General features: G+C 43.2%; 1 protein-coding gene across 3 annotated transcripts in view; it reads left to right on the forward strand.

Moving 5' to 3' along the window:
• The window catches only part of unc13d (unc-13 homolog D (C. elegans)), a 149474-nt gene that overhangs the window by 53615 nt on the left and 68396 nt on the right, over window positions 1-27463 (forward strand). For all 3 annotated transcript variants that reach the window (XR_009447091.1, XM_059653844.1, XM_059653845.1), the window contains exons 8-16: window positions 837-905; window positions 9444-9522; window positions 10982-11089; window positions 11287-11379; window positions 14181-14284; window positions 16370-16493; window positions 19148-19272; window positions 22435-22525; window positions 23574-23630. Coding sequence is in view for 2 of the 3 variants with exons in the window: in XM_059653844.1 (XP_059509827.1) it covers window positions 837-905; window positions 9444-9522; window positions 10982-11089; window positions 11287-11379; window positions 14181-14284; window positions 16370-16493; window positions 19148-19272; window positions 22435-22525; window positions 23574-23630 (850 nt within the window). In the remaining variant the exon portion in view is untranslated. The remainder of the gene's footprint in view (window positions 1-836; window positions 906-9443; window positions 9523-10981; window positions 11090-11286; window positions 11380-14180; window positions 14285-16369; window positions 16494-19147; window positions 19273-22434; window positions 22526-23573; window positions 23631-27463) is intronic.

The raw sequence follows: 27463 nt of genomic DNA on the forward strand, positions 1-27463 counted from the left end.
ATAGGTTTGGGTACATTCACCAGAGACTTTTATACGTTACAGTATGTGGCATATACTGTCCAACAGCTCACAGTTTTGCTGTTAAAAGAGCCAGAAGAGGTGTCACTTAAACACTATATGTCCCACAGATTACTCTGCTCCTATAGATTCTGCAGTTCATACAGCCCATCAACAGGCAAGAAATCATCCAATATCTTTCTGGGGGTATCGTGTCCTGTCTACCCTCATCTGTGAACTGACATACATTGGCTCCTGGCCAACTTAAAAATTCACAACTTTACACACAATTTATGTGGTCTCAACCCTTTCTGAGTGTTTAACATTCTCAGGGTCTTTGTCTGAATAACCTGCATTCCTCCAGCTGTGACTTCATGGGTGTGCTTAACTTTCTTTGCTCCTACATTAGCAGCTGTGCCTTCAGCTGACTGAGCTTGGAAGTCCCTCCATAAACCATTCTGACTTTCTTCTTTAAAATACAAATTCAATCCTATTTCTTTGATCAAGCGTTTGCATCACTTCCCAATATCTCCACATTTAGCTCAGAGACCTACTGCACAGAAAAAGGCCCTTCAGCCCATCAACTCTGCATCTGACTATTCTATTCCTATTTTCCAGCAACTGGCCCATAGCCTTATATGCCTTGGCAACACAAGTACATATCTAAATACTTCTTAATTTTTTTTTACAACTTTAACCCTAAAATGTTATTCATCCTTCATGTACACTCCGATGAGGGGCCTCAGGATAATTTTTGACACGACAGGCACTACATAGTCGAAGTTGTTGTAAGTTTGATGTTGAATGCTTCTCTTGATTAAGAGATTGTTTGTGTTCAGGGACTCGGATTATGATGAATCTGTGAAACACCGACTGGGAGAGATCCATGGCATTGTTGGACTCAAGAGGTGAGCAAATGATTCACTGCTGTCTGCCTGATTTGTGAGATCTGATTGCCTTGTGTTGGTGACAGATACTGATGGATTCATTGCAGAATATCCATTGCCTGAAATTCCTATTATTTTAGCTGATAACCTGCATTTGGATTAGGGTTCCCAACACTTATTCTTGGACAGCAGGTACTACTAGGAGTTCTGCTTCAACAACTTACATCTCCTCTGGAATCTTTTTCTTCCTTTACTTGTTCCATTACTATTCCATTTTCCATCAACACTTTATTGTTAATCGCTCCCACCCTCCGCCTGTTTGCAGATCTTCCATTTTTTTCTCTCTATTTATTGCCCATGCCACACAATCTCTCACCTTGCCTCCAGATTTGCTGATGAATGGTTGCTTTGGTGAGTGGGTTCAGAATAAAAAGTCTTTCATCTCTAGAAGAGCACAAGGAGTTAGTGGAGGCACTGATTAGGAGGATGTGGCCAGGTATCAGAAGGTAATGTGAAATCTGAAAATGCTGACCAGGAGCTCGGTATCTAATGGGTAACTTAAAAACTCCCATTCCAGAAGAACAAGTGTAGTGCCAGGAGTAGGTCACATAACTGTGCTGTACAAAACTCTGGTGCGGCCGCACTTGGAGTATTGCGTACGGTTCTGGTCACCGCATTATAAGAAGGATGTGGAAGCTTTGGAAAGGGTGCAGAGGAGATTTACTAGGATGTTGCCTGGTTTGGAGGGAAGGTCTTACGAGGAAAGGCTGAGGGGCTTGAGGCTGTTTTCATTAGAAAGAAGAAAGTTGAGACATGACTTAATTGAGACATATAAAATAATCAGAGGGTTAGATAGGGTGGATAGGGAGAGCCTTTTTCCTAGGATGGTGACGGCGAGCATGAGGGGGCATAGCTTTAAATTGAGGGGTGACAGATATAGGACAGATGTTAGAGGTAGTTTCTTTACTCAGAGAGTAGTAAGGGAATGGAATGCTTTGCCTGCAACAGTAGTAGATTCGCCAACTTTAGTACATTTAAGTCGTCATTGGATAAGCATATGGACGCACATGGAATAGTATAGGTTAGATGGGCTTCAGATTGGTATGACAGGTCGGCACAACATTGAGGGCTGAAGGGCCTGTACTGTGCTGTAATGTTCTATGTTCAATGTTCTATGTTCTATTAACTCCTCGATCTTGCTCTGCCTCTCAATATGATTGTGGCTGAACACTGACATCAGTCACTAATCCACCCTCTCCCCTCTGATTTCCTTTGTGTTAAGAATCCTGTTGATCTTAGTGTCTGCACAGTATGTGTATGAAATAAATATCCTGGACTACTAATCCAAAACCCCAGGCTTATGTTAGATTAGATTAGATTCCCTACAGAGTGGAAACAGGCCCTTTGGCCCAACAAGTCCACACCGCCTCTTGGAACATCCTGCCCAGACCCATCCCCCTATACCCCACACACCCCTGAACGCTATGGGCAATTTAGCATGGCTGATCCACCTCGCCTGCACATCTTTGGACTGTGGGAGGAAACCGGAGCACGCGGAGGAAACCCACGCAGACACGGGGAGAATGTGCAAACTCCACACAGACAGTTACCCGAGGCTGGAATTGAACCCGGGTCCCTGGCGCTGTGAGGCTGCGGTACTAATCCCTGAGCCACCGTGCTGCCCTACAGTAAAGGTTCGGCACAACATCATGGGCCGAAGGGCCTGCGCTGTGCTACACAGTTCCATGTTCTATGTTCTGGGCACGAGTTCAAAGAACAAAAAAAATTACAGCACAGGAACAGGCCCTTTGGCTCTCCAAGCCTGCGCTGATCCAGATCCTCTATTTAAACCTGTCGCCTATTTACCAAGGATCTGTATCCCACTGCTCCCTGCCCATTCATGTATCTGTCTAGATGCATCTTAAATGACGCTATTGTACCCATGTCTAGACTTCCACTGGCAACGCGTTCCAGGCACCCATCACCCTCTGCGTAAAGAACTTTCCACACATACCTCCCTTAAACTTTTCCCCTCTCACCTAGTAATTGAGTCTCCCACTCTGGGAACAAGCTTCTTGCTATCGACCCTGTCTATTCCTCTCATGATTTTGTAGACCTCTACCAGGTCCCCCTCAGCTTCTGTGTTTCTAATGTAAATAATTCTAATCTACTCAACCTCTCTTCATAGTTAGCGCCTTCCATACCATGCAACATCCTGGTGAACCTCCTCTGCACCCTCTCCAAAGCATCCACATCCTTTTGGTAATGTGGCGACCAGAATTGTATGCAGTCTTCCAAATGTGGTCGAATCAAAGTCCTATACAACTATAACATGACCTGCCAACTCTTGTACTCAATACCCCGTCCGATGAAGGAAAGCATGCCGTATGGCTTCTTGACCACTCTATGGACTTGCGTTGCCACCTTCAGGGAACAATTGACCTGAACACCCAGCACTCCCTGTGCATCAATTTTCCCCAGGGCTTTTCCATTTGCCGTGTAGTTGAATTGGACCTTCCAAAATGCATCACCTCGCATTTGCCTGGATTGAACTCCACTGCCATTTCTCCGCTCAACTCTCCAATCTATCTATATTCTGCTGCATTCTCCAACAGTCCCCTTCACCATCTGCTACTCCACCAATCTTAGTGTCATCTGCAAACTTGCTAATCAGACCATCTATACCTTCCTCCAGATCATTTGTGTATATCACAAACAACAGTGGTCGCAACACGGATCCCTGTGGAACACCACTGGTAACAGTTCTGCATTTTGAGAAACTCCCTTCCACTACAACTGCCTGTCTCCTGTTGCCCAGCCAGTTCTCTGTCCATCTAGCTAGTACACCCTGGACCCCACGTGACTTCACTTTCTCCATCAGCCTACCATGGGGAACCTTATCAAATGCCTTACTGAAGTCCATGTATATGACACTCACAGCCCTTCTCTCTTCTATCAACTTTGTCACTTCCTCAAAGAATTCTATCAAGTTGGTAAGACATGACCTTCCCTGCTCAAAACGATGCTGCCTATCACTAATAGGTCTATTTTCTTCCAAATGTAAGTAGATCTTAGCCCTCAGTATCTTCTCCAGCAGCTTCCCCACCACTGACATCAGGCTCACCAGTCGATAATTACCTGGATTATCCTTGCTACCCTTCTTAAACAAGGGAACAACATTAATAATTCTCCAGTGCTCCGGGAGCATAACAAAGGTCTGGGGCTCCTGCCATTTTTACTCTTAAGCTTAACTTAGTCCTACTATAATATCAAATAGCAGATAAATGAAATGAAAATTGTTTTTACCAATCACTCTACTTACCAGCACACAATAAAGAAAACAAAAAGAAAAACCTTCTCTTACACAGCACAGAGTCTTTTTCTTTTGTCAGAGGAGGAGGGCGGGTGGGAGACATGACATGTGTAGTGCCTTGGGTTTAGCTAGTGCCCAAATATATCAGTTCACTCACCTTCCCAGAGCGCAATTTGACCGCTCCCATTCAGCTCCACTGCTGAAAGAACTTACCTGCTCGGCAGCCTCCTGGTTTGCATTGTCATTGCTCCCTCTGCTGCTGCAAACATGGAGAGTTTAAGCTGCACCAAGACAGATAGTGAAATTTCAGTTCTGCAATAAAAAAAGCTAGCCTCACAGTGACTATGTAATCATTGTTTCTTGTTGTAAAAAACCCATCTGGTTCACTCATGTCCTTTGGGGAAGGAAATCTGCCATCCTCACCTGGTCTGGCCTACATGTGACTCCAGACCCACAGCAATATGGTTGATGCTTAACTGTGCTCTGGAGCAATTAGGGATGGATATGGCAATGACACCTATATCCCACAAGTTAATTTATTTTTATAATGAAAATATTTCTCCTCATCAGTTTTAAATGGACAACCCCTTCTCCTGAGACTCGATCTGTGTGTTCTAATCTCCCAGTCAGAGGCAACAACCTCCTGGTATCTGCCCTGTCAATCTCCTTCATGCTTTTATATGTTTCAATGAGATTACCTCTCATTCTTCTAAACTCCAAAAAATATAGGTCCCCTTTTTATCTATCTGTCCTCAAAAGACAATGGTATCATCCCAGGAATCATTCTAGTGAACCTTTGTTGTGTTCCTTTTAAGTGAAGTGTTTTGTTCTTTCAGTAAAGAAACCAAAAATATGCTGAGTACATCAGGTGTGATCCCACCAATCTTTTATAGCAAGACTTTCTTACTCTTTTCCAAACACTTTGCAAGGAAGTTTAAGAGAACATTGTCTTCCTAAATACTTCTATGCCTGCGTGATTCAGATACGTTTTACTTTCATAGGACCAGGAGTAAGCTATTCAGCTTCTTTGAGTCTGTTCTAGCATTGAGTGAGATTATGGTTGATATGTGGCTTAGCTCCACATACCTGCCTTTGGCCCATATGTCTTTGTTTAACCAAAGATTTCTCTGTCTCCAGATTTAAAATTAACAACTTATCCAGCATCCACTGCCATTTGTGGAAGAGCGTTCCAAACATCTACCACTCTTTGTGTATAGTGGTGCTTTCCAATATTCCTCCTGAATGGTCTGACCCTAATTCTCAGACTATGACCCCAGTTCCAGAGTCCCCAACTAATGTAAATAGTTGATCTTTAGTCACCCTGTCTTTTCTAAATTCTGGAGAAAACAGTTCCGATTTGTGTATTCTCTCCTCATAACATCTCCACCCTTTAAAATATATTCTACTTTTTCATTCATCCTACCAAAGTGAATAATTTAAATTCGTCTATGTTATATTCCACCTGCTACCAGTTTTCCCACTCTCATACCCTGTGTGATACAACCTCCTTATGGCATTTCAATTTAGCTTTGTATAGTCAGCTAATGTAGATTTGTTTTTAAACTCATTCCCTTATCTAAGTGATTTACATAGCTTGTGAATACCACTTTTCAAATTTCTACTAATGACATCTTTCTGTCATTTAACTGATCCTCAATCCGTGTTGATACCATACCCCCAATTCCATGACTCTTAATCTAGTATAGTAACTTCAGTTTATAGAATGCTGAGGACCCTGCCACCACTCCTAATGCCATCTAGAAAATTGGGGAGGGGAGCCTGCCCACAACCCCAGCATCTGCCTTGCTGTCATTTATTTCTTTAGGTTGAGATTTCCACACCTTTCTCAGTAGTAAATTTCACCTCTGAGTGCCAGCCATGACCATTCCTGGAACTGTAGACAGCGCAACCTCACATGGATAGGTAGTGGGAAGACTGCCCATTGAATTTTATGTGCGGCCCCCATGGCCCCTGCAGTTTCATACCTGCCAGGGGAGTACAAAATACTGTCCCTATTACTACCTCAAATCAAAATACACTACAATCACCTGGTTTCCCCCGATCTACCCCACTGGTTACACCTGCGTAAAATCCTGAACAGATTGGTTATATCTTGACTGATAGCATCTTTTGTGGCCATTCTGCATTTTAAATGCCTAACTCATGGATTGTTACTGAGATCAAGATTGTAAAATGTTGATTCATGAAAGCATCTACATAGACAAAACTGAATCGCAAACATACTCCAATGCCACAGTGGTCCCTTGGGGACCCTCCCTCGACCTCTTCATCTCCAACTGCCGTCGAGACATTAACCGCCTCAACCTCTCCACCCCTCTCACCCACTCCAACCTCTCCCCCGCAGAACGGGCAGCCCTCCGCTCCAACCCCAACCTCACCATCAAACCCGCAGACAAGGGTGGCGCAGTGGTAGTATGGCGCACTGACCTCTACATCGCCGAAGCCAGACGCCAACTCTCCGACACCACCTCCTACCGCCCACCGCCCCCTTGATCATGACCCCACCCCCGAGCACCAAACCATCATCTCCAACACCATTCATGACCTCATCACCTCAGGGGACCTCCCACCCACAGCCTCCAACCTCACTGTTCCCCAACCCCGCACGGCCCGTTTCTATCTCCTTCCCAAAATCCACAAATCTGCCTGCCCTGGTCGACCCATCGTCTCAGCCTGCTCCTGCCCTACCGAACTCACCTCCACCTATCTGGACTCCATTTTCTCCCCTTTGGTCCAGGAACTCCCCACCTACGTCCGTGACACCACCCACGCCCTCCACCTCCTCCAGGACTTCCAATTCCCTGGCCCCCAACACCTCATCTTTACCATGGACGTCCAGTCCCTATACACCTGCATTCCGCATGCAGATGGCCTCAAGGCCCTCCGCTTCTTCCTGTCCCACAGGCCCAACCAGTCCCCCTCCACCGACACTCTCATCCGCCTAGCTGAACTCGTCCTCACCCTCAACAACTTCTCTTTTGACTCCTCCCACTTCCTACAGACTAAGGGGGTGGCCATGGGCACCCGCATGGGCCCCAGCTATGCCTGCCTCTTTGTAGGTTACGTGGAACAGTCCCTCTTCCGCACCTACACAGGCCCCAAACCCCACCTCTTCCTCCGGTACATTGATGACTGTATCGGCGCCGCCTCCTGCTCCCCAGAGGAGCTCGAACAGTTCATCTACTTCACCCACACCTTCCACCCCAACCTTCAGTTCACCTGGGCCATCTCCAGCACATCCCTCACCTTCCTGGACCTCTCAGTCTCCATCTCAGGCAACCAGCTTGTAACTGATGTCCATTTCAAGCCCACTGACTCCCACAGCTACCTAGAATACACCTCCTCCCACCCACCCTCCTGCAAAAATTCCATCTCCTATTCCCAATTCCTCCGCCTCCGCCGCATCTGCTCCCACGATAAGACATTCCACTCCCGCACATCCCAGATGTCCAAGTTCTTCAAGGACCGCAACTTTCCCCCCACAGTGATCGAGAACGCCCTTGACCGCGTCTCCCATATTTCCCGCGACACATCCCTCACACCCCGCCCCCGCCACAACCGCCCAAAGAGGATCCCCCTCGTTCTCACACACCACCCTACCAACCTCCGGATACAACGCATCATCCTCCGACACTTCCGCCATTTACAATCCGACCCCACCACCCAAGACATTTTTCCATCCCCACCCCTGTCTGCTTTCCGGAGAGACCACTCTCTCCGTGACTCCCTTGTTCGCTCCACACTGCCCTCCAACCCCACCACACCCGGCACCTTCCCCTGCAACCGCAGGAAATGCTACACTTGCCCCCACACCTCCTCCCTCACCGCTATCCCAGGCCCCAAGATGACATTCCACATTAAGCAGAGGTTCACCTGTACATCTGCCAATGTGGTATACTGCATCCACTGTACCCGGTGTGGCTTCCTCTACATTGGGGAAACCAAGCAGAGGCTTGGAGACCGCTTTGCAGAACACCTCCGCTCAGTTCGCAACAAACAACTGCACCTCCCAGTCACAAACCATTTCCACTCCCCCTCCCATTCTTTAGATGACATGTCCATCATGGGCCTCCTGCAGTGCCACAATGATGCCACCCGAAGGTTGCAGGAACAGCAACTCATATTCCGCCTGGGAACCCTGCAGCCTAATGGTATCAATGTGGACTTCACCAGTTTCAAGATCTCCCCTTCCCCAACTGCATCCCTAAACCAGCCCAGTTCGTCCCCTCCCCCCACTGCACCACACAACCAGCCCAGCTCTTCCCCCCCACCCACTGCATCCCAAAACCAGTCCAACCTGCCTCTGCCTCCCTAACCGGTTCTTCCTCTCACCCATCCCTTCCTCCTACCCCAAGCCGCACCCCCATCTACCTACTAACCTCATCCCACCTCCTTGACCTGTCCGTCTTCCCTGGACTGACCTATCCCCTCCCTACCTCCCCACCTATACTCTCTCCACCTATCTTCTTTACTCTCCATCTTCGGTCCGCCTCCCCCTCTCTCCCTATTTATTCCAGTTCCCTCTCTCCATCCCCCTCTCTGATGAAGGGTCTAGGCCCGAAACGTCAGCTTTTGTGCTCCTGAGATGCTGCTTGGCCTGCTGTGTTCATCCAGCCTCACATTTTATTATCTACCAATGCCACAGTGACAGAGTTCAATAAGAGGAAAATGCTAATCAATGTATCACAGATTAAAAACTGTTACAAGTTTAGTTGTCATATAGAATTAATTTCAATATATTCAAAGTAGATAATTCTAAATTGTATAAGCTAATATGCATTAGTGAAATACTTGTCTCCAGCTCAATATCCCCTCTCATACCCATCCACAGTTCACTACTACCTTCATGACCCAGATTTCCCAATTCAACCCTCTCTACTTCCCCTATATGCCAACACTTGCTGATTCCTCTCTGCCATTCCAACAATGTTATTTTCCCCTAACTGCTAACCTAAGCAACCTGTTCACCCATCATCAGTCCATCATTCTTTCAGTGCCAATCCGCTTTCCCTTCTCTAAGCTGTCTCCAATCTGATACGTCTTTCATTTACTCCATAAATGAAGGACCTCCCATTACCCCACCAGCAGGTTGATTGTAGCTGCCCTGACTGTTCCTTAAGACTCACTGATGATTCTGGTGTCTGTGATCTGGCTCCTTCATGTGTCTGTAACGAACTGTCTGATGGGTTCTTGCTGCCTAATACCAACTATGATTCACGGTACAGGATTTTGAAAGATGTGAAAAAGGCTGCTCGAAAGCATGAACAGGACGATTTTCTGGGAAATGTGATCATTAAACTACAGGTGAGACAATATGGATGGATTTTAACAGAGTGGATAAGACCATAAGAAACAGGAACAGGAGTTCAGCCCCTCAAGCCTGCTCCACTATTCAGCAGGATCAAGGCTGATCCGACACTCCTCATGTCCACTTTCCTGCCCTCTCCCCATAACCCTCAATTCCCCTAATAATCAGCGATAGAGGATGGGTGAAGTACCAGGTCTGATGGTGCTATAAGACACTTGCTAGTGCCAGCAGAGTAGTGGGAGGAAGAAAGATGAGGGTGAAGATCCTTGGCAGAGTTGAGTCTTCTTTTATAGGTCATCAAATTCTAACATGGCCCCCTTTCTTCAGGCTAAAGAACGACTCCCAGTTGATGGGATGCCAGGGTAGAACCCTGGCCCCCCCCCTCACTGAGACTAGGGCTACAGGGTCCTAGTGATATCATATGATCAAGATTTTCAAATAGGGATGAGACTCCTGTGTGATTTAGCTAGATATTTCATCTCCAGGCAGGAAAGCTCATGGGATGATCCCCACAAAGTCGACGCAGTTCTTTCCAACTCGCCTCTTCAATAGTCCCTGTCCCGTGTATGTGAAACATCCCCCTGCAGTTTCTCTTTCTCCCAAAAGCACTGACAGTCTCCAGGCCTGGGACATTTCACAGCATCTTGTCCAAACCATCACCTGTAAACATTGGCAAACCATGTGGTCTGGGGGTGCTTCACACCTGAGTCTTCATCACATATTCACACTGACACACCAGGAGGCTGATGCCTGACCTGACTGCCTCTCCTACTACATGCTGGATCAGACCTACCAGATCCAAACAGACTGGTTCAGGAAGCCCTAGTGGCACAGCCTGGTAACAAAACCCCAGAAGCTTCTGATCTATGCACAGAGTCCAGCCTTTCAACAGAGCATTACACAAATTAGTGTTTTCTAAAATAGAAGTTGCATTTATATTGCACTTTTCACGACCACTAGAAAACTTAAAGTGCTTTAAATCCAATGAAATATTGAAGGAAAGATGATTCTAATGGGCCAAGCAGCATCTCAGGAGCACCTGAGATGCTGCTTGGCCTGCTGTGTTCATCCAGCCTCACATTTTATTATCTTGGAATCTCCAGCATCTGCAGTTCCCATTATCTATGATTCTAATGGGCATTACTTTGATAGTAACATTTTCAGACAAGAGACTTTCACTCTATTTGACCACTTGATCCACAGTATCGCATCTCATTTGTTAGTAAGAACCTTTCTAAGTCCTTCTTGAAATATATTCAAATATCTTGTTCCATTGGCCGAGTATAAATTAATCTGATAGTCTGTTTATTGGTGCTGTTTTTTTTGAGGATTGAGTCTCCCAGTCCAAACACTAGAACCGATAGAATGTGCAGATGTGTGTGAAAAATCACAGATTCAACATATGATGCATTTGTTTTGATTTGTTTTCTCACATTTTACACTTGTATTTTGCAGGATCTGCCCTATACTCCTGAAGATAAATGGTATTCTCTGGGACCTTGTACTGAGACATATCCTGATCGTGGGAAGTGTCATCTCCAGCTGAAACTTATTCATGAAGAGGTACAGATGCTATAGACCATGCTAGATACAAACATGGTGTGTTATTGAGTAAAAGGAGGAATTAAGCATAATACTACAAGGTGCTCTCATCCTCTGTGTTTTAGTGAACTGAATGTAGTGGAGGCTGATATACTCTGTATATGTAATTTACTCTAGTATCTAACAGAAGGATTTACACACTACATTTCTGTTCACAGAGGGACACCTCACTGAGCAAGCAAGAGCCAGTGTTTCGAATCCATCGCAATCTGCTGCAACAGTTTGTACAGTATGATAGGCTGCAGAAGCAGGTACAGACATTTGGGATGGTGGGTGAAATGCACATGGCTAGCAGTGGTGCAAATAGGAAAAAGCATGAGGGCAATTTCGGAGAGAGAGCGGAGTCCGAGGTTCATTGTGGATTTGGCTTAGCAGCTGGTGTTGTATAATTGCACAGTTCTCAGAAAGGCATCATAGGAACTGCAGATACTGGAGAATCTGAGATAACAAGGTGTAGAGCTGGATGAACACAGCAGGCCAAGCAGCATCAGAGGAGCGGGAAAGCTGACGTTTTGGGCCTAGACCCTGAAGAAGGGTCTAGGCCCAAAACATCAGCTTTCCCGCTCCTCTGATGCTGCTTGGCCTGCTGTGTTCATCCAGCTCTACCCCTTGTTATCTCAGAAAGGCATGAAACTTTTAAGGCAGCTAGATAACATCATGACATATGCTGTTGTATAAAAGATCTCCATCTTATTGTCTGTACAGTCAGCTAGTCTATTTGCAGCTGGTGAGCAGTCAGCTAACCAGTGAGTCAGTCAGTCAATCAACAAAATATGTCACGTATTAGAAACGTAAGTAAGCACAAAACCCAGACTATATATGTAAGGCATATTTGTCTACATAGTTAGTTGTTAATAAACCCACAGATATCTCTCTCAATAAGAACCCAAGTTTCAGTGATATGTGTTATGTGGCTTAACATATAACTGTATAACATTAGTTTGTGTGTACTATAATGGTGTGTGCAGAGAGAGTTGTGGAATCTGGAACAGTACAGGATGATGGGAAGTTATTATAAAGACATTGTGATTGGATTATTAGAAGGTCTGTGATTGGGTAACAGGATGTTAACAGGAAGGTAGAAGTGTATATGATGAGGTAGAAACAGAACAGGGGAATTCAGTTTGTCGTATCAGAGAGTTGAATTTCTGGTCCCTTCTGGGTTGGGTTTTTGTGATTTAAGCTCAGGCCTCTTGGTCAGAATGAGCAATAAATGGGCATTGAGTTAAGTCAGAACTTTAACCCTGTGAGATTTCCATTCATTAATCCTGTCTTACGTGTGACATTCCTTGAATTAATTTCCTCATTGATTTCACTACAGTCATATTCCCTTCCCCAAACATGCAACATTTCCCATTCCTGATGTGATGAGGTAAGTGGACAATGGAAGAATCCAGTCACACGGAAGATTTGTGATATGTAGCACAAAGAACCAAAACAAAAAGCTGAATGGGACAGACTTGGCACAGCTAACTGCATGGTAAAATGCAGACCACTGATATGAAAAGATGTTGGATCAATTACTTAATGGATTGACACATTTATCAGGCAACTGCCTTGAACTATTTTACATGATCACCTGACATTGGGCATCTATCTGGTGCTGCTGGTGCATGAGACGTTACCCTATGAACCTGGTGATTTTTACCCCATTAAACACCTAAAAGGGGCTGGATTCTTTTTCGGGCCAGCTATAACAAAGAACTGAAAAACCTGGGTAATCCTCCTGAGAAACCCTAAACAGTCTTTATCCCAAACTTGCAGTTAATGAGCTGCTATCGGGCACACATTGCTTTATGTGATGAAATCTGACTAGCAAGACCTGTCAATTTATCAGAAGACCAACAGCGCTTTATATTCAGCAACACCCCCACCTGGGGTGGTCACTACTGGGACTACACCCAGCCAGAACAGGTAGCATGGAAAGTGGAGGCAGGTGTTTCTGTGGCCACTCAGCAAGGTCACGGTGATAATTTGGGTGGTGGTTAGGGTGGGGTTGAGAACGTTCCCAGGTGTGCTACCTGGGAGCTCTGTTCAGACCACATAATGTTTGAATATGAGCCCCCCTCCCCACCTCAAGTTTGCAGGGAAGCTGCCAGGGTTCTCAAGGCAGTCTCCCCACAATGTGGAATCTGTCCACTCTGGTAAAAAGCCAGCATTGAACAGAACAAGCCTTCAGGTACAGTTGCCTTCTGGATGGGTAGGGGACTTCCTTTCCTATTCCTGGAATTGCCAGAATGTCATGTTAGTGGGAAGCCAATGGGGAGTCCATCCCCAAATCCTCTTTCCACCTTTCCTCCCAATTTTCCAACTACTCAGTCTCTAGCCCATTCCAACCCTTAAATTCATTCAAAGATTATCCCAAGGAGTCTAAACTCACCGGCAGGATATTAACAATGGTACACAAAATGGAAATATCTGCCTGCCAGAGAGTGATTCACATCATAAACAGAATTCCTGCCTCATTTTTTCCCATTTGCTGATTTTCAGATTAGATTTGATGCTTTTGCCAGTGTGAACAATTATGGTTTTAATTCAGGTTGTGTAGATGAAGATCTGTCACTCTGTGTAAAGATACATCAACACACTATTAATCTTCACAGATATACCTGAATATTCTCTCCATGCCTAGCCCAGCTTATCCTTACACATTTACACAAATACCCTGACCCCATACCCATACCCTCTTCCGGAGGAGAATGTCACACTGCTAATGGGTACAGATCTGGAGCAATAAACTAGGTAGAAGGGGCAACAACACCCAGTTTACACATTCAGGGCTGGTGTGGGGAAATGTAAGTCTTCATCCTGCCTCAGAATTGTGGTGGTTCTGTCCTGAGGGTAAGAGATGAAGGCCAGATTGGGTCAATTGCTGTTCTCATTGGAAGGCTACCTGGGGCTACTCAGTGTCAATACTAGAGGCCAAATTAGAAAGGGATTCCTGTTGGGAGTATAGAAATGAAATACATTAAATAAAATTCATTTCCATTCTGAAGAATTGAATATCCCTCAGCAAGTGGCTTAATGTGACTGTTCACCATTTCTTTTACAGGCTGAGGCTATCCAAGGGGAAATGGAGCTTAGCAAACCAGCCACCACCATCTTGTCACTTCATGCCACACAGAATGACCTCTCACCCTTCCACCAAGATCTGGCGTGAGTATCCGATTGTGGTTGCTGCAGAACAGATGGAGATAGGAGCAGGTTCTGTCTCAGTGGAAACATTGCCACCACTTGCAGAACAACCTGTCTGTTTCATAGTTTCCATCCGTTCCTTCACTGAGGAATAGGTCTCTGGGTGACCCTGAGTATCTTGCTCAATTGGTCTTTCTTCACAGGCGAGGCTAGAAAGAGGGCCTGATAACTCACCTTGTCGCTGACTTCACCTGGCGGCTATTTGGGGCAGAGGGGAAATGGGGGAGTTGTTGTCCTGCCTCTGAACAGAATCAGAAGCAGGAACCTTGAATGAATGAGGAAAGACTAAGGATCAAACATGGAGCTTCGCTTATAATCCAGAGCTACACCAAATGCAGATGATAAATAATCATTATTTAGAAATACCACAGATAAGTAAGTGTTGGTATGAGTTTTCCCTGGGCAAAGTACTTTACCTGATGTGGAAATGCTTATGTCATCTCCTGTAATGTCAGAAACTGGGTGTGGATACCATGGTATTGAAGAATCTAACATATATTTACCACGACCAAACCATTATGTACCAATATCCTATTCCGTAACATTAAGTATCCAGGCTAATATCAGGCTACTAGGTTAAAACAAAGGGACATGCTTCAAATCAGGGGTCATGATCAAAGTGATCCAAGGTAAGATGGTGTATAAGACATTTATACCCTCAGGTGACAGGCTGATAATATCATGAAAATTGTCACAACCTTGATGGGAAAAATATGCTGGAATCAAACTCCACTATTCTACAAGGCTTCACAAATGTATAAATGATCTGTTAAGTCACTAGAACGGTTGGTTAATTTGTCTGTCTTTGATTACTGACTTAATCCAAGTTTCATTAAAGGAACACAAAAGCTTCTTAAAATATGCAAACCCATCCCTTAACAAGTGACAAAATAGATCATTACCTACTATCATACACATTTACACTATAATCCCCTTTTGACCCAAAACCAGACATATCCATTCACAAATAGGATGGACAGGACAAACAGAGCTGCAGAAATATCATGTTTGGAAAACATAGGTGAAAAGAAACAAATTCTGTGGATTATGAGTTCAATCACAAGGGTGAAATTAAGGGATATTTTTCACTGTTCTAATGTTGTTGACTATAGAAGATCCTCAGTTTCGTATTTGATCAGTTAGACTTGGGTCTTGGCTGGAGTTAGGTGTTCTTCTTTTCAGATGTCTTCAAATGCTGTTTCTTTTCACCCACCAAAGATGAATCAGAGAAAAAGAGAGAGAGGGAGAGACACCAGCTTTAAGCTTGCATGTTACCTGGCAACCTGAATACAACTGTTTCCTCATGTCTATGACAAACTACAATTTAACAATTCAAAAGCTGTTATTTGGCAGATTGTCAATCCAAAGGCACCTGGTGGCCCTGCTTATCTCACAGAGATATCAAATTCTGATTCTCTAAAATATATGACCTTGTATAACCAACACACAAACATCGCATGGTTCCATTTTTGGCCATTGAGTTGAAAAAGCAACCAGTTTGTCCTGTGTAATACAGCAGTATCTAAACTTCTATTTTTAAGCTTATATTCCAAACAAAATATACGAAGTCTGTGCAGAATTTCTCTGAAAATTGCACTAGTATGTTGACCATGGAACACAAAGTTCTCTTGGATCAAACTTTGGCTGAGGGCCCTCTCAAAAACATCTACTGAAAGAACAGAGAGTGCTTCCAGCATTCTGACTCAAAACCCACTCTACAATTAACATTACTAAGACAGAGTAAAACATTAAAAACACATTACAACTTTAAACCAGTGAAACATAATCTACTGCTGACTGAAAGAGCTTGCTGTGACTGCATTTCAACAAGCACTTCATTGGTAATGAAGAGTTATGGGATTTCCAGAGGTCACAAAAGTACTATTTAAATACATGTCTTTCTTCTATATCGTACAGAGGGGGCATTTATCCTAGTTTATCTAGTGTGACTCCAATGCAATCTAAACTTCCTTCTATCAGGCCTCCATTATGACCTCTTATATCCTTTTGTACTCTGACCCTACTGTACTGATTTGTTTATTACAGGAAGTGGTTGGCCTATAGCAAACTGTACCGCTATGTGGAAGTCAGCTTCATCTCCCTGCTCCAACATCTCACCAGCATTGAGTACCAATGGGGACTGGCACAGGTCACACTGCAGCAAGAGGCCGTACGTATGAACTGCAAGCTGTGGGTACTTCAAGAGGGATGTTCAGAGACTGTAAATCAGGGGGTACAGATCAAGACTGTGAACTGGGGGTTATACACACAGACAATAAATCAGACGGTATAGTCAGGGCGTGTGAACCAGAGAATACACAAAAACTGTAAATCAGGGGTACAGTTCGAGAGTGTGAACTAGTGGGACACACAGAGTCTGTAAATTGAGGGTACATCTGAGATTGTGAATTGGGAGGACCCACAGTCATTGTAAATTGGGGAGGAGGGTGTGTGGTGTACAGTCTGTGTGTGTGAACTGGAAAGACTCACTGTGACTGCAAATTGGGGAATATAGTCCAGAAGTGTGAAGTGGGGTTACAGACGTGAAGTCTAAATTGTTGACATTACAGCTTGAAAGGGAATGGGTAGGTTAAAGATCAAGATTGAAAACTAGGAGGTTACAGATTGAAACTCCAAACTGGAAGGCAAGGTTCTTGGAAGGTGGGTCTGCAAATGCAGCCAAGTCCATAGAGATTCTCAGTCTGTCCTTGACCTATTGTAGGGACTCAAGGCTATACCACTCTGAAACCCTCAGCCCAGAGCATTGAACAGATGCACAACACTAAATTAAAAATATATGTATTTATTGAAAAGAAAAAGGACTTTACACCCGTTGTAACTGTGCCAACTATTTGCCACAGCAACTTACATCTTCAGTATTATTCTCATCGAGAAAGTCTTCTGCAATATGGAATTTGTGAAGCCAGAAATTCTAGCTGTGGATATGGGAGGTTTCAATAGATGGTTGGGACTAATTGGGAGAGGAGGTTGCAGATAGAGGCCCAGAATATTTGGTTTAGGACAATCTCCACTCGCTTGAGACTTGCATCCACTCCAGATACTGGATCCCAGCTGTATTATCAACCTCTGTGAAATCAGCTCTGGATTCTCAATGGGCAGTTGTGCCAAACCAGGAGAAGCTTGTAGCATTGAATCTTGGGGGCTGTGAAGACTCAAGTCCGGAGAAATGTGCTGACGAGGGCTGCTGACATTTAAACTGCAAGGTGGAGCCTAGGCGAAGGCTCCTATGTCCAGCATTCAGTGAGGACAATTGATGCAAAATAGATAATTTCCAAATAGCAGGATTGTGTAGAGTGCTGGGCCTGACCACTGGTAAATGAGAAATGGCAGACCCACTGGAGGAAGCTTAGGTGGGTTGTTCTTCAGAGAGGTAGTGTGGATTTCATGGGCCTAATGGCCTGTTTCTATGCTGTTGGGATTTGATGATGATGATGATTCACTTGGTTGTGACAATGTTCTAACTCCATGTTGTACTTGTCCTGGGTGAGTTTGATAGAGATAGTGCTGAGAGAGCATTACTTTCAGTTTAAAGGAGCTGAGGCAGCTTTATTCTGTATTTAACCCTGTGCTGCCTCTGTCCTGGTAGTGTTCGATGGGGGCAGATTTGAGAGACATTTACTTTCAGTTTAAAGGAATAGAGAGCTTTGTTTTCAGCTTAAAAGCTTAAAGGGAGCTTTATTCTGTGTCTAACCAAATACTGTGCTTGCCTGGTAAGTGTTTGATGGTGTCAGTCGAGAGAGAGCTTCACCCTGTGTCTAGCCCCATGCTGCCCCTGTACTGGGAGTGTCTTATGGGATGGTGTAGAGGCAGCTTTACTTACAGGTGAAAAGATTAGAGGGAGCTATACTAAGGGTTCCAAAAAGTTTTATTCTATACCTAATCCTGTGCCTTCTCTGTCCTGGGAGTGTGTTATGGGAATATTATGAAATGAGTTTCAAATTACAGTTTAAAAGAGTAGAGAATGTTTTATTCCATGTTTAATCCTGTCCTGCGCATGTGCTGAGAGTGTTTTATGGGGACAGTGTAGAGGGAGAATTATATTCTATCTAACTCCGAGCTGTCTCTATCCTGGAAGGGTTTAATGGGGACAGTGTAGAGGGAGTTTTATTCTGTAGTAACTGCCATGCTGTCCTTGTCCTGGGAGTATATGATAGAGATAATGTTGAGTGAGGTTTACTGTCAGTTTAAAAGAGCAAGAGGGAGCATTCCTTTCAATTTAAAACGGTAGAGAGTGTCCAACGCTGTGTTGCATCTGACCTTAGAGTGTTTGAGGGGACAGTGTGGAGGAAGCTTTAGTCTCAGTTTAAATAGTAGAGGGTGCTTTACACAGTATCTGATCCATGCTCTCCCTGTCCAGGGATTGTTTGATGGACTGTATCAAGATGGCTTTAATTGCAATTTAAAACAGTAATGAAACATTATTTTCAGTTTAAAAGAGTTAAGGAAGCTTTACTTTCAGTTTGAAGGATTAGAGAGAGCTTTACTCTATATCAAACTGTGTGCTCTATTTATCCTGGGAGTATTTGATGGGGAAAATGTAGAGGGAGCTGTACTCTGTACCTAACCCTGCAGTGTAGCTGTCATGTTGTTACTGACACTGATTCTTGAAATATTGGTTTGCATGGTACCCTGCATTACAATGACTGTGCAGATTCGACAATCTCCTCATGAACATGATTGAAAGTGATAGCTTACAGTCAATCGAGTATCATGAACTGTTTTGAAATTTGCACATTTGACTGGTTGTTTAACAAATGTTATGGTGACCAGTAAATTAATTGCTGAATTCCAATTTTTTAACAGCAAGATGAGCTAGCTGAGTCTTTCAAATCATTCCTGGATTATGGAATTTCTCTTATCCAGAAATACAGGGACGTCTTTCCAATATTCGACAACAAGTCTACGGAACGCCAGCAATCTCTGCTCAGGTTAGCTATTTCCAAATGTTCTTCTGCACTGCACTCCCCTCTCACAGGTGAGCACATCTACTTCCAAACCTCACAATGTAATAGTAACCATTCCCAAACCCCACACTCTGTAACAGTGTCGACTCCCCATGTTTAATGGAGCATGTTGGGGGCACAGGCAACTGTTCTGAAGTCCTAAAAACAAAATTATGTGGACCACTGTGTATTTCTGCAGGAGACTGAACTTGGCAGCATTTATAACATGTCCTTGTGTATGCAGGTAACGCGAGCAAACTTAATGGACTAGAAATCTACAATAGGGTGAAGTGTATATGGGCTATGGATAAGATCCACATCAATAACTAAAGCAGTAATTATATTCTGAGCCGAACAGGTGTGTTATTGTGAAGAGTAGCGGGATTTGTAGCTAACTGATTCACTGCACATGAAAGGCTATAAAACAGGTAATGGAATTCTCAGCTTTATCAGAAGGTGTAGAATATGAGAACTAAGAAGCCAAAAGGAAACCTCATTGAGACCACAGGGCAGTTTCGAACCTCACACAATAGGAAGATATTGAGCCAAGAGAGAAAGGACAGCACAACTTCAGTTAGGAGGGAACAGAAGTGCAAATGAGGACCTCAAACATTGGGATTTTTGTAACAGTAACATAAACTATAGTATAGTATTATTATAGTAAACTATAATAATCATAACAAGGTTAGCCAAGTAGACCCATGGAAGATGAGTTCCCTGATTGAGGCTGTTAATCTGGTCCATATCAGGGAGCCCTGGCTGACAGATAAGAACAGGAGTGTTAAGTATCCTTTTGTGGCACAGTGGTAGAGTCCCTACCCCTGAACCAAGAGACCCAGGTTCAAGTCCCACCTGCTCCATAGGTATGAAATAACATCGCTCAACAGGTTGAGTAGACATTTTGTTTTAAAAAAGTTAAGAACAGGAGTGTCAGACAACTGAAGAAGGGCTTAGGCCTGAAACATCAGCCTTCCTGCTGCTTAGCCTGCTGCATTCATCCGGCTCTACACCTTTTATGTCAGATATCCTGTTCGTGAGAGCTGGATCAATATCAGGGATGCTCCACGGGTAAATAAAGGGTCACTTGGTGAAGTGTTACCCCCGGCCTCTGTGGAGTTATTTCAAGTATGTCTTCACTTTAGGTCACCCACATGAATGTCGATTCATGTTTTTCATTCTCTGGCTTCGCCTCTCCTTCAGGCATTGCTCCCTGGCTTTGTCTCTGCCTTTGGCATTACCACCTGCCCTCTAGTCTTAAATTAGCCCTGGAGCTCTTGTCTTGGCCTTTGCTTCATACCTGAACTCATGAAATTGTCCTCAGCTCCATCGAATGGCAGAAGCTGGGAACTGTTGGTAGTCCCAGCTATTAGACAAACATTTATCGCTAGATACAGCCTGCTCAAGGTAAACATACACTCGCCACATGGCACTGTATGTTGTATTGTATTGTGACCAAGTGAAAGGAGGTGATTGATTCCCTTCTTAATACCGCTTGATTAGTCACAACAAATAGCTTTATTTTTTTCTTAAGCACACAGCTATCACACTTCAATGAAACCTAGTTACCCAGACCAAAAACACAGGAGAGCCAGTTCCAACACTTTCTTCAATGAGAGAGAGTGAAATTTTCTTCTTTTAAACCGAAGAAATATAAGAAAATGGAACATGTAACGCATGCACACAACGCAAGTAATAAAATTAAAAGATGGGGGGGATGTCTGTGCAGACAGGGAGGAGCAGACAGCTGCAGTTTAAAGTTTTTAGAGTGAAAGCTGAGTCCCAACATTTTGGCCATTGTGCCCCTATCGCAGCCATTGTCCTCCTTTCTTGGGAGTGGTATGCAAATTATTGCTTTTTGAAAGCGGTTGAAAGATAGAGGGAGTGAAAGAATCAGTTGTTATCAGCCCATGTTGCTTTCTCACTCCTTTCCTGTTCAAAGGCTGCTGTTGATAAACCATTCCTTTAATGGATTCTGGCATTTGTATTATTGTTTAATTCCAAGCTGGAAAATTGTAAGTAACTTTCACCTCTCAATTATTTGTATTTATCATCCATGTGTGAATGAGACAAGTGATGCAAATGTCTTGATACCTCACTGAATTTCAATGCCTTTTGGGTAAACTGGTCATTCTGATGTAGCCACCTTCGTGTATTCTATGTAAGTATGTCAGTGATCACAACAGCTATTTTAGCTCAGTCATGCCCATGGAAATCTCAGGTATTAAAATCAAACCATGACATTTGAGTATTGATAATGTATTTTCAGTGCAGTTGTAGTAATTATATAATATTATTTTTATATTTGGTAATATATTTTAATTTGCAAGTTATTTCTGCTAAGAATGCATAATGCTGCACATCTGTGGTGCACTGTTTCAACGTGTATTGTACTTGTTTTTTTCTGGGTGAGGAATGTCTGAAGGAACCTAGCTCTAGCTTTAGCATTGCATCCATGGGAACCCATGATTCTCTTAAAGTCATTTTGCATTAAGTCACAACTTTCAGAAATGCAACCACAACTTTAAGTGAGGAATTACTGTACAGGGTATTATGATGGGAATGTTTAAAATGAGGGAAGTCTTGGCCAGTGTGTCTGAAAGCAACCTGTTTCTATTTGTTTTTTATTTGGAGTTATCATAGATTCACAATTCAGTGTAAAAGTTAGAACAGAGAAACATATTATTTCAAGGCTAATGACTGAAGTGGAGATTGTGTCTACATTAAAGATCAGATTGGAGATGGTTGGATTGGAAGGGCACAAGAGGTTAGTGGAGCAACATAGTGGTCATGGTAACTGGAGTGTGTGCAACAATGGCAGTGTCAGTATGGAGCTGGCAGGTGGGACTAGTTTCGTTTGGGATTATGCTCAGCATGGACTGGTTGGACCAAAGGCTCTCGTTCTGTGACTATGACGCTAGGTGTTTGATATCATTAATGTCCTGGTGAGTTGCTTTCTGCAAACACTGTATTCCTTGTGGTGAAAAGAGTTATTAGGAATAGAGTTCCAGGATTTTGACCCAGTAACAGTGAAAGAACAGCTATGTAGTCCCAACTACCATGGTGAATGATAGGCATTGACCATCATCTGCAATGCGTGATATTCTTGTTAATGCGATATATACCTCTGATCTTCTTTCATAAAAACAGGGTGCTGGTACAGATCTGTAAGATGAAGGCTTTCCTGAAACTCTGCCCTTCAGTTCCAGGTCTCCATGACAGAGTTGTGGAAGCGATTAAGGTACAGTTCACCTCAAAAAGATATGTTTGCAGCTTCTGTAATGGCACTGTAACATGGTTTAGTGCAAACATAGTATTTGCTTCACAGTAATCCTAAAAGCTGCTCATAGATGTATGACTACATCCTTAAAAATGTTCTCGGCAATTGAATGCTGTGGTGAAGGGAGATTTGATTCTGTTACAAATGTAAGATTGGATTGTGGCATGGCCGGGGGCTTGGATTGTGCAGGAAATGGAGATCAGATTGTGTAACATTTGTGGGATTGGATTGTGCAGACACTAGATTGTGTAATAAATGGGAGATTCAATTGTGTACTAATGGGAAATTGGTTGGTGTAATGACTGGGAGATTGCACTGTATATTGATTCAGGGATTGGATTGTATCATGAATGTGAGATTGGATTGTGTTGTGACTGGGAAACTGGATTGTGTATTAACTGAGAGATTAACTTGTTTAGTAGTTGGGAGTCAAGACTGTAACGTGACTGGGAGATTGGATTATGTTGTGATTGCAAGATTGATTTATTGTGATTAGGCAATTAGATTGTGTTGTGAATGGGAAATTGAATTTTGTCATGAGTATGAGTTTGTTTTGTATAGTGAATGAGAGATTAGATTGTTTCTGGGCTGGTAGATTTGATTATACAGGGAATGGGAGATTAAATTGTAATGTGATTGGGAGTTGAATTGTGTAGGATTGGAAGATTGGTTTTTTCAGTGAATTAGAGATTTGATTGTGTAGTTAATGGAGGATTGGATACTGCCATGACTGGGAGGTTGCACTGTATATTGATTCAGGAATCGGATTGTATGATGAATGTGAGATTGGATTGTGTTATGACTGGGAGATTGGTTTGTGCCATGATTGCAAGGTTAGTTTGTGTAGTGAATGAGTGATTGGATCGTGTATAATCTGGGAGTTTGCATTGTGTAGCAATTCAGAAGATGGATTGTGTTGTGAATGGGAGATTGGATTGTGGAGGAAATGTGAAATTGGATTGTATGTTTTGTGTATTCTGTTACGAATATTCCTTTTTCTCTGCTACAGTGTGGCACCAGAGACTGGTATCAAGCCCACAAACAGCTTTTGGAGCCCATGATAAAGGTACAGTAGTTACTGAACTATAGAGAATTTGTTCATTGAAGATGGTATTAGCATGACCTGAATTCAGAATATCAGTATCAGAAGCAGTGTGAGTAGAGCTGCAGAGTAGAGTACAGCTAATGAAGGTGAACTGACAATTTAGGTTAAGGGGTAGGTCAATAGAGATGCTTTTGCAAACATTTAAGGGGATATTCCAGAAAACACAGAATAGATTCATTCCAACAAATAATATAAATTCTAAGGGATGGACCTGATGCCTGTTGTTAAGTAAAAAGTTCCAAGATCGTATCAGATTAATAAAATTAGAGATTAAAAGATTAATAAGTAGGGAAAAATTGGAACAAAACAGAAAGAGAAAATGTAACAACAGGTGGGAAATGTTTTTCAGATATTTAAAAAGCCATGGCAAAGTAAATATTGGTGCTATTGAAAATTAGACTGAGGAATTAGGTAACGATGGATAAAGGGATTGCAGATGAATTTAACAGATATTTTGTACAATTTTTACTTGAGGTGATACAAGTAGCATCCCATAAATAACTGTAAATAGGAGTTGAAAGGCAGGGATGAACTCAAGAAAATTATAACTTGAAAGTGGTACTAAGTAAATTGTTGAAGCTACAAGTTGACAATTTGCCAGGTCCTAGAATCATACAATCCCTACAGTGTGGAAGCAGGCTATTAGTCCACTGAGTCCACACAAAACCTCTGAGGAGCTACCTGCCCAGACCCGTTTCCCCCCCACCCCCCACCCCACTCTATCCCTGTAAACCTGCATTTACTATGGCCAATCCACCTAACCTGTACACTTTGAACTGTTGGAGGAAACCCACGCAGACATGGGGAGAATGTGCAAACTCCACACAGTCTTCCAAAGGTAGAATTGTACCTGGGTTCCTGCTGGAGGCAGCAGTGCTGACTACTAAGCACTGTGCCACCTCCGGTCCCTGATGGATTTCAACCTAGGGACTTAAAAGAAGTCCCCGGTGAGATAGCTGATTGTTTTTTTTAAATTGGGGATGGTTGCTTTAGATTGAAAAATAGCTAAATCCCTTAATTCAAAAAGGGTGGGAGGCAGAAAGCAGGAAACTACAGGTACGTTAGCTAACATCTATCATAGGGAAGATGTTAGAAGCTATTATTAAAAGCATTATTATGGGGCACCTAGAAAAAAATGTCAAGTTAATCTGGCAGAATCAACATGATTCTGTCAAAACAAAATCATTCAGCCTAATTTGTTGGAGGTCTTTGAAGATGTAATGTGTCCTGCAGGTAAAGGGGAACTAGCGGATGTATTTAGATTTCTAGAAGGCATTTTATAAGGTGCCACATCAAAGAATATTGCAGAAAATAAATGCTCATTGTTTAGTAGGTAACAGATTGGTATGGATAGAAGATTGGCTGTCTAACAGTAAGCAGAGAACAGGAATAAATGGGTTAGTAGGAACTGCAGACGCTGGAGAATCTGAGATAACAAGGTGTAGAGCTGGATGAGCACAGCAGGCCTAGAGGCATTAGAGGAGCAGGAAAGCTGACGTTTTGGGTCTGGATCCTTCTCCAGAAACCCCATTTCTAAAGAAGGGTCCAGACCCGAAATGTCAGCTTTCCTGCACCGCTGATGCTGCTTGGCCTGCTGTGCTCATCCAGCTCTACACCTTGTTATCACAGGAATAAATGGGTCTTTTTTCAGTCTGGCAAGATGTCATGGGTGATGAACCACAGGGATTGGTTATGGGGCCTCAACTCTTTACAATTTATAGGAATTATTTGGATGAAGGGATCAAATGTATGATAGCTAAATTTCCTAATGACACTAAGACAGGTAAAGTAAGTTATGAAAAAGATCTAAAGAATCTACAAAGGGATATAGGTAAGTTAAGTGGACAAAGATCTGGCAAATAGAGTACTATGTGGGAAAGTAGGAATTTAAAAATGAAACTGAGTATCTAAATGGTGAGGGGTTGCAGAGCTCTGAGATGCACAGAGATCTGGGTGTCCCCATACATGAAACACAGAAGGTTCGTGTGCAGGTACAAGCAAATAATCAGGAAAGCTGATGTCATGTTTTACTCCAAGTGTAGGGAGGTTATGCTCCATTATAGAGAGCATTGGTAAGACTGCACTGACAAAAACTACTCTAAATCTACAACTGTCCCATTAATTACCACTTAGCACATTGCTTTGATTATTATGATACTTCAAGTGCTCATTGATGTAGTTTTTAACAGATTTGAGATTTCCTGCCTCCACTACCCTCCTTGTGTATTCCAGATTCCCATCACTTTCTGGGTGAAAACATTTTTCCTCAAATCCTCCCTAAACCTCCTGCCTTTCATCTCAAAATGATGTCCCCTTGTATTGACCCTTCAACCAAGGGGAATGGTTGCTTCCATCTACCCAGGCCATTCCCCTCATAACCTTATACATGCAATTGGGGTTTCTTTTCCTCAGCCTTCTCTGCTCTAAGAAAAGCGACCTGAGTTTATCCAGCCTCTATTCCAGAGTAATCTGGTGAATTTGCTCTGCACCTCATTAATACAATCACATCCTTCCTATAGTGTAGTGACCAGAACTACACATAGTACACCTAATCAAAGTCCTGCACAGCTCCAACGTAATCTCTCTGCTCATGTAATCTATGCTACAGAGTCAGAAGGCACATGACACCAGGTTATAGTCCAACAGATTTATTTGAAATCCCAAGCTTTCGTAACTGCTGCTCCTTCATCAAGTGAAGTCACATCAGACCATTCTTCCCATGTCCAGTCTATTCAGTCCCACCAGGATTTCATATGTTTCTACGAGATCCCCTCCCCTCATTCTTCCAAACTCCAGTGAGTACAATCCCAGTCAGTCCAATCTTTCTTCATATATCGGTCCTGCTATCCTGGGAGTCAGTCTAGTGATCCTCCACTGGACTCTCTAGATCAAAAGAATGTCCTTCCTCAGACAATGAGACCAAAACTGCACATGATACTTAAAGTTTGGCCTCACCAAGGCACTGTACAACTGCAGCAAGACATCCCCACTCCTACACTCGAATCTTCTCGCTATGAAGGCCAGCATGCCATCAGCTTTCCTCACTGCCTGCTGCACCTGCTTGTCAAACTTCAGTGATTGTTCCACCATGTCACCTAGGTCTCATTGCACCTCACCCTTTCCTAAACTGCCACCATTCAGATAATAATCTGCGTTCCTGTTTTTGAGAACAGAGTGGATAACCTCACATTTATCTACATTTTATTGCATATGCCAAGTATATGCCAACTCAGCCAGTCAGTACAAGTCACCCTGCAGTCTCAGCATCTTCCTCACTGCACACACTGTCACCCAGCTTAGCATCATCTGCAAATTTGGAGATATTGTATTCAGTTCCTTTGTCAAAAGCCTTTGAAAGTCCAGATACACATCTACTGATTCAACCTTATCTACTCGACTGGTCACATCCTCAAAAAATTCCAGAAGATTTGTCAAGCATGATTTCCCTTTAGTGAATCCATGCTGACTAGGACCAATTTGTTTACCAAGGGGATATAAGATTATCACGGATATGCAGGAATGCAGAGTTGATGTTAAAATCAGATCAGCAATGATCTTATTGAATGTCAAAGCAGGCTCGAAGGGCAGAGTGGCCTACTCCTGTTTGTTCATATACAGCATTTCTCGCTTAGGGTGAAGGCTGGGAATGCTTTGTCTTGTCCTGTTAACATGTGTGCAGATATGTGATAGAAAATATAGCATGGAGAATTGGAATTTGTAATGAATAGGAAATGTTCATTTATACCATCATCCCAGTTGTGATGAGTCAATTCAGAACAGACCTGATTTATCAT

The sequence above is a fragment of the Stegostoma tigrinum genome, chromosome 22 (assembly GCF_030684315.1).
Source record: "Stegostoma tigrinum isolate sSteTig4 chromosome 22, sSteTig4.hap1, whole genome shotgun sequence".
Taxonomy (NCBI): Eukaryota; Metazoa; Chordata; class Chondrichthyes; order Orectolobiformes; family Stegostomatidae; genus Stegostoma; species Stegostoma tigrinum.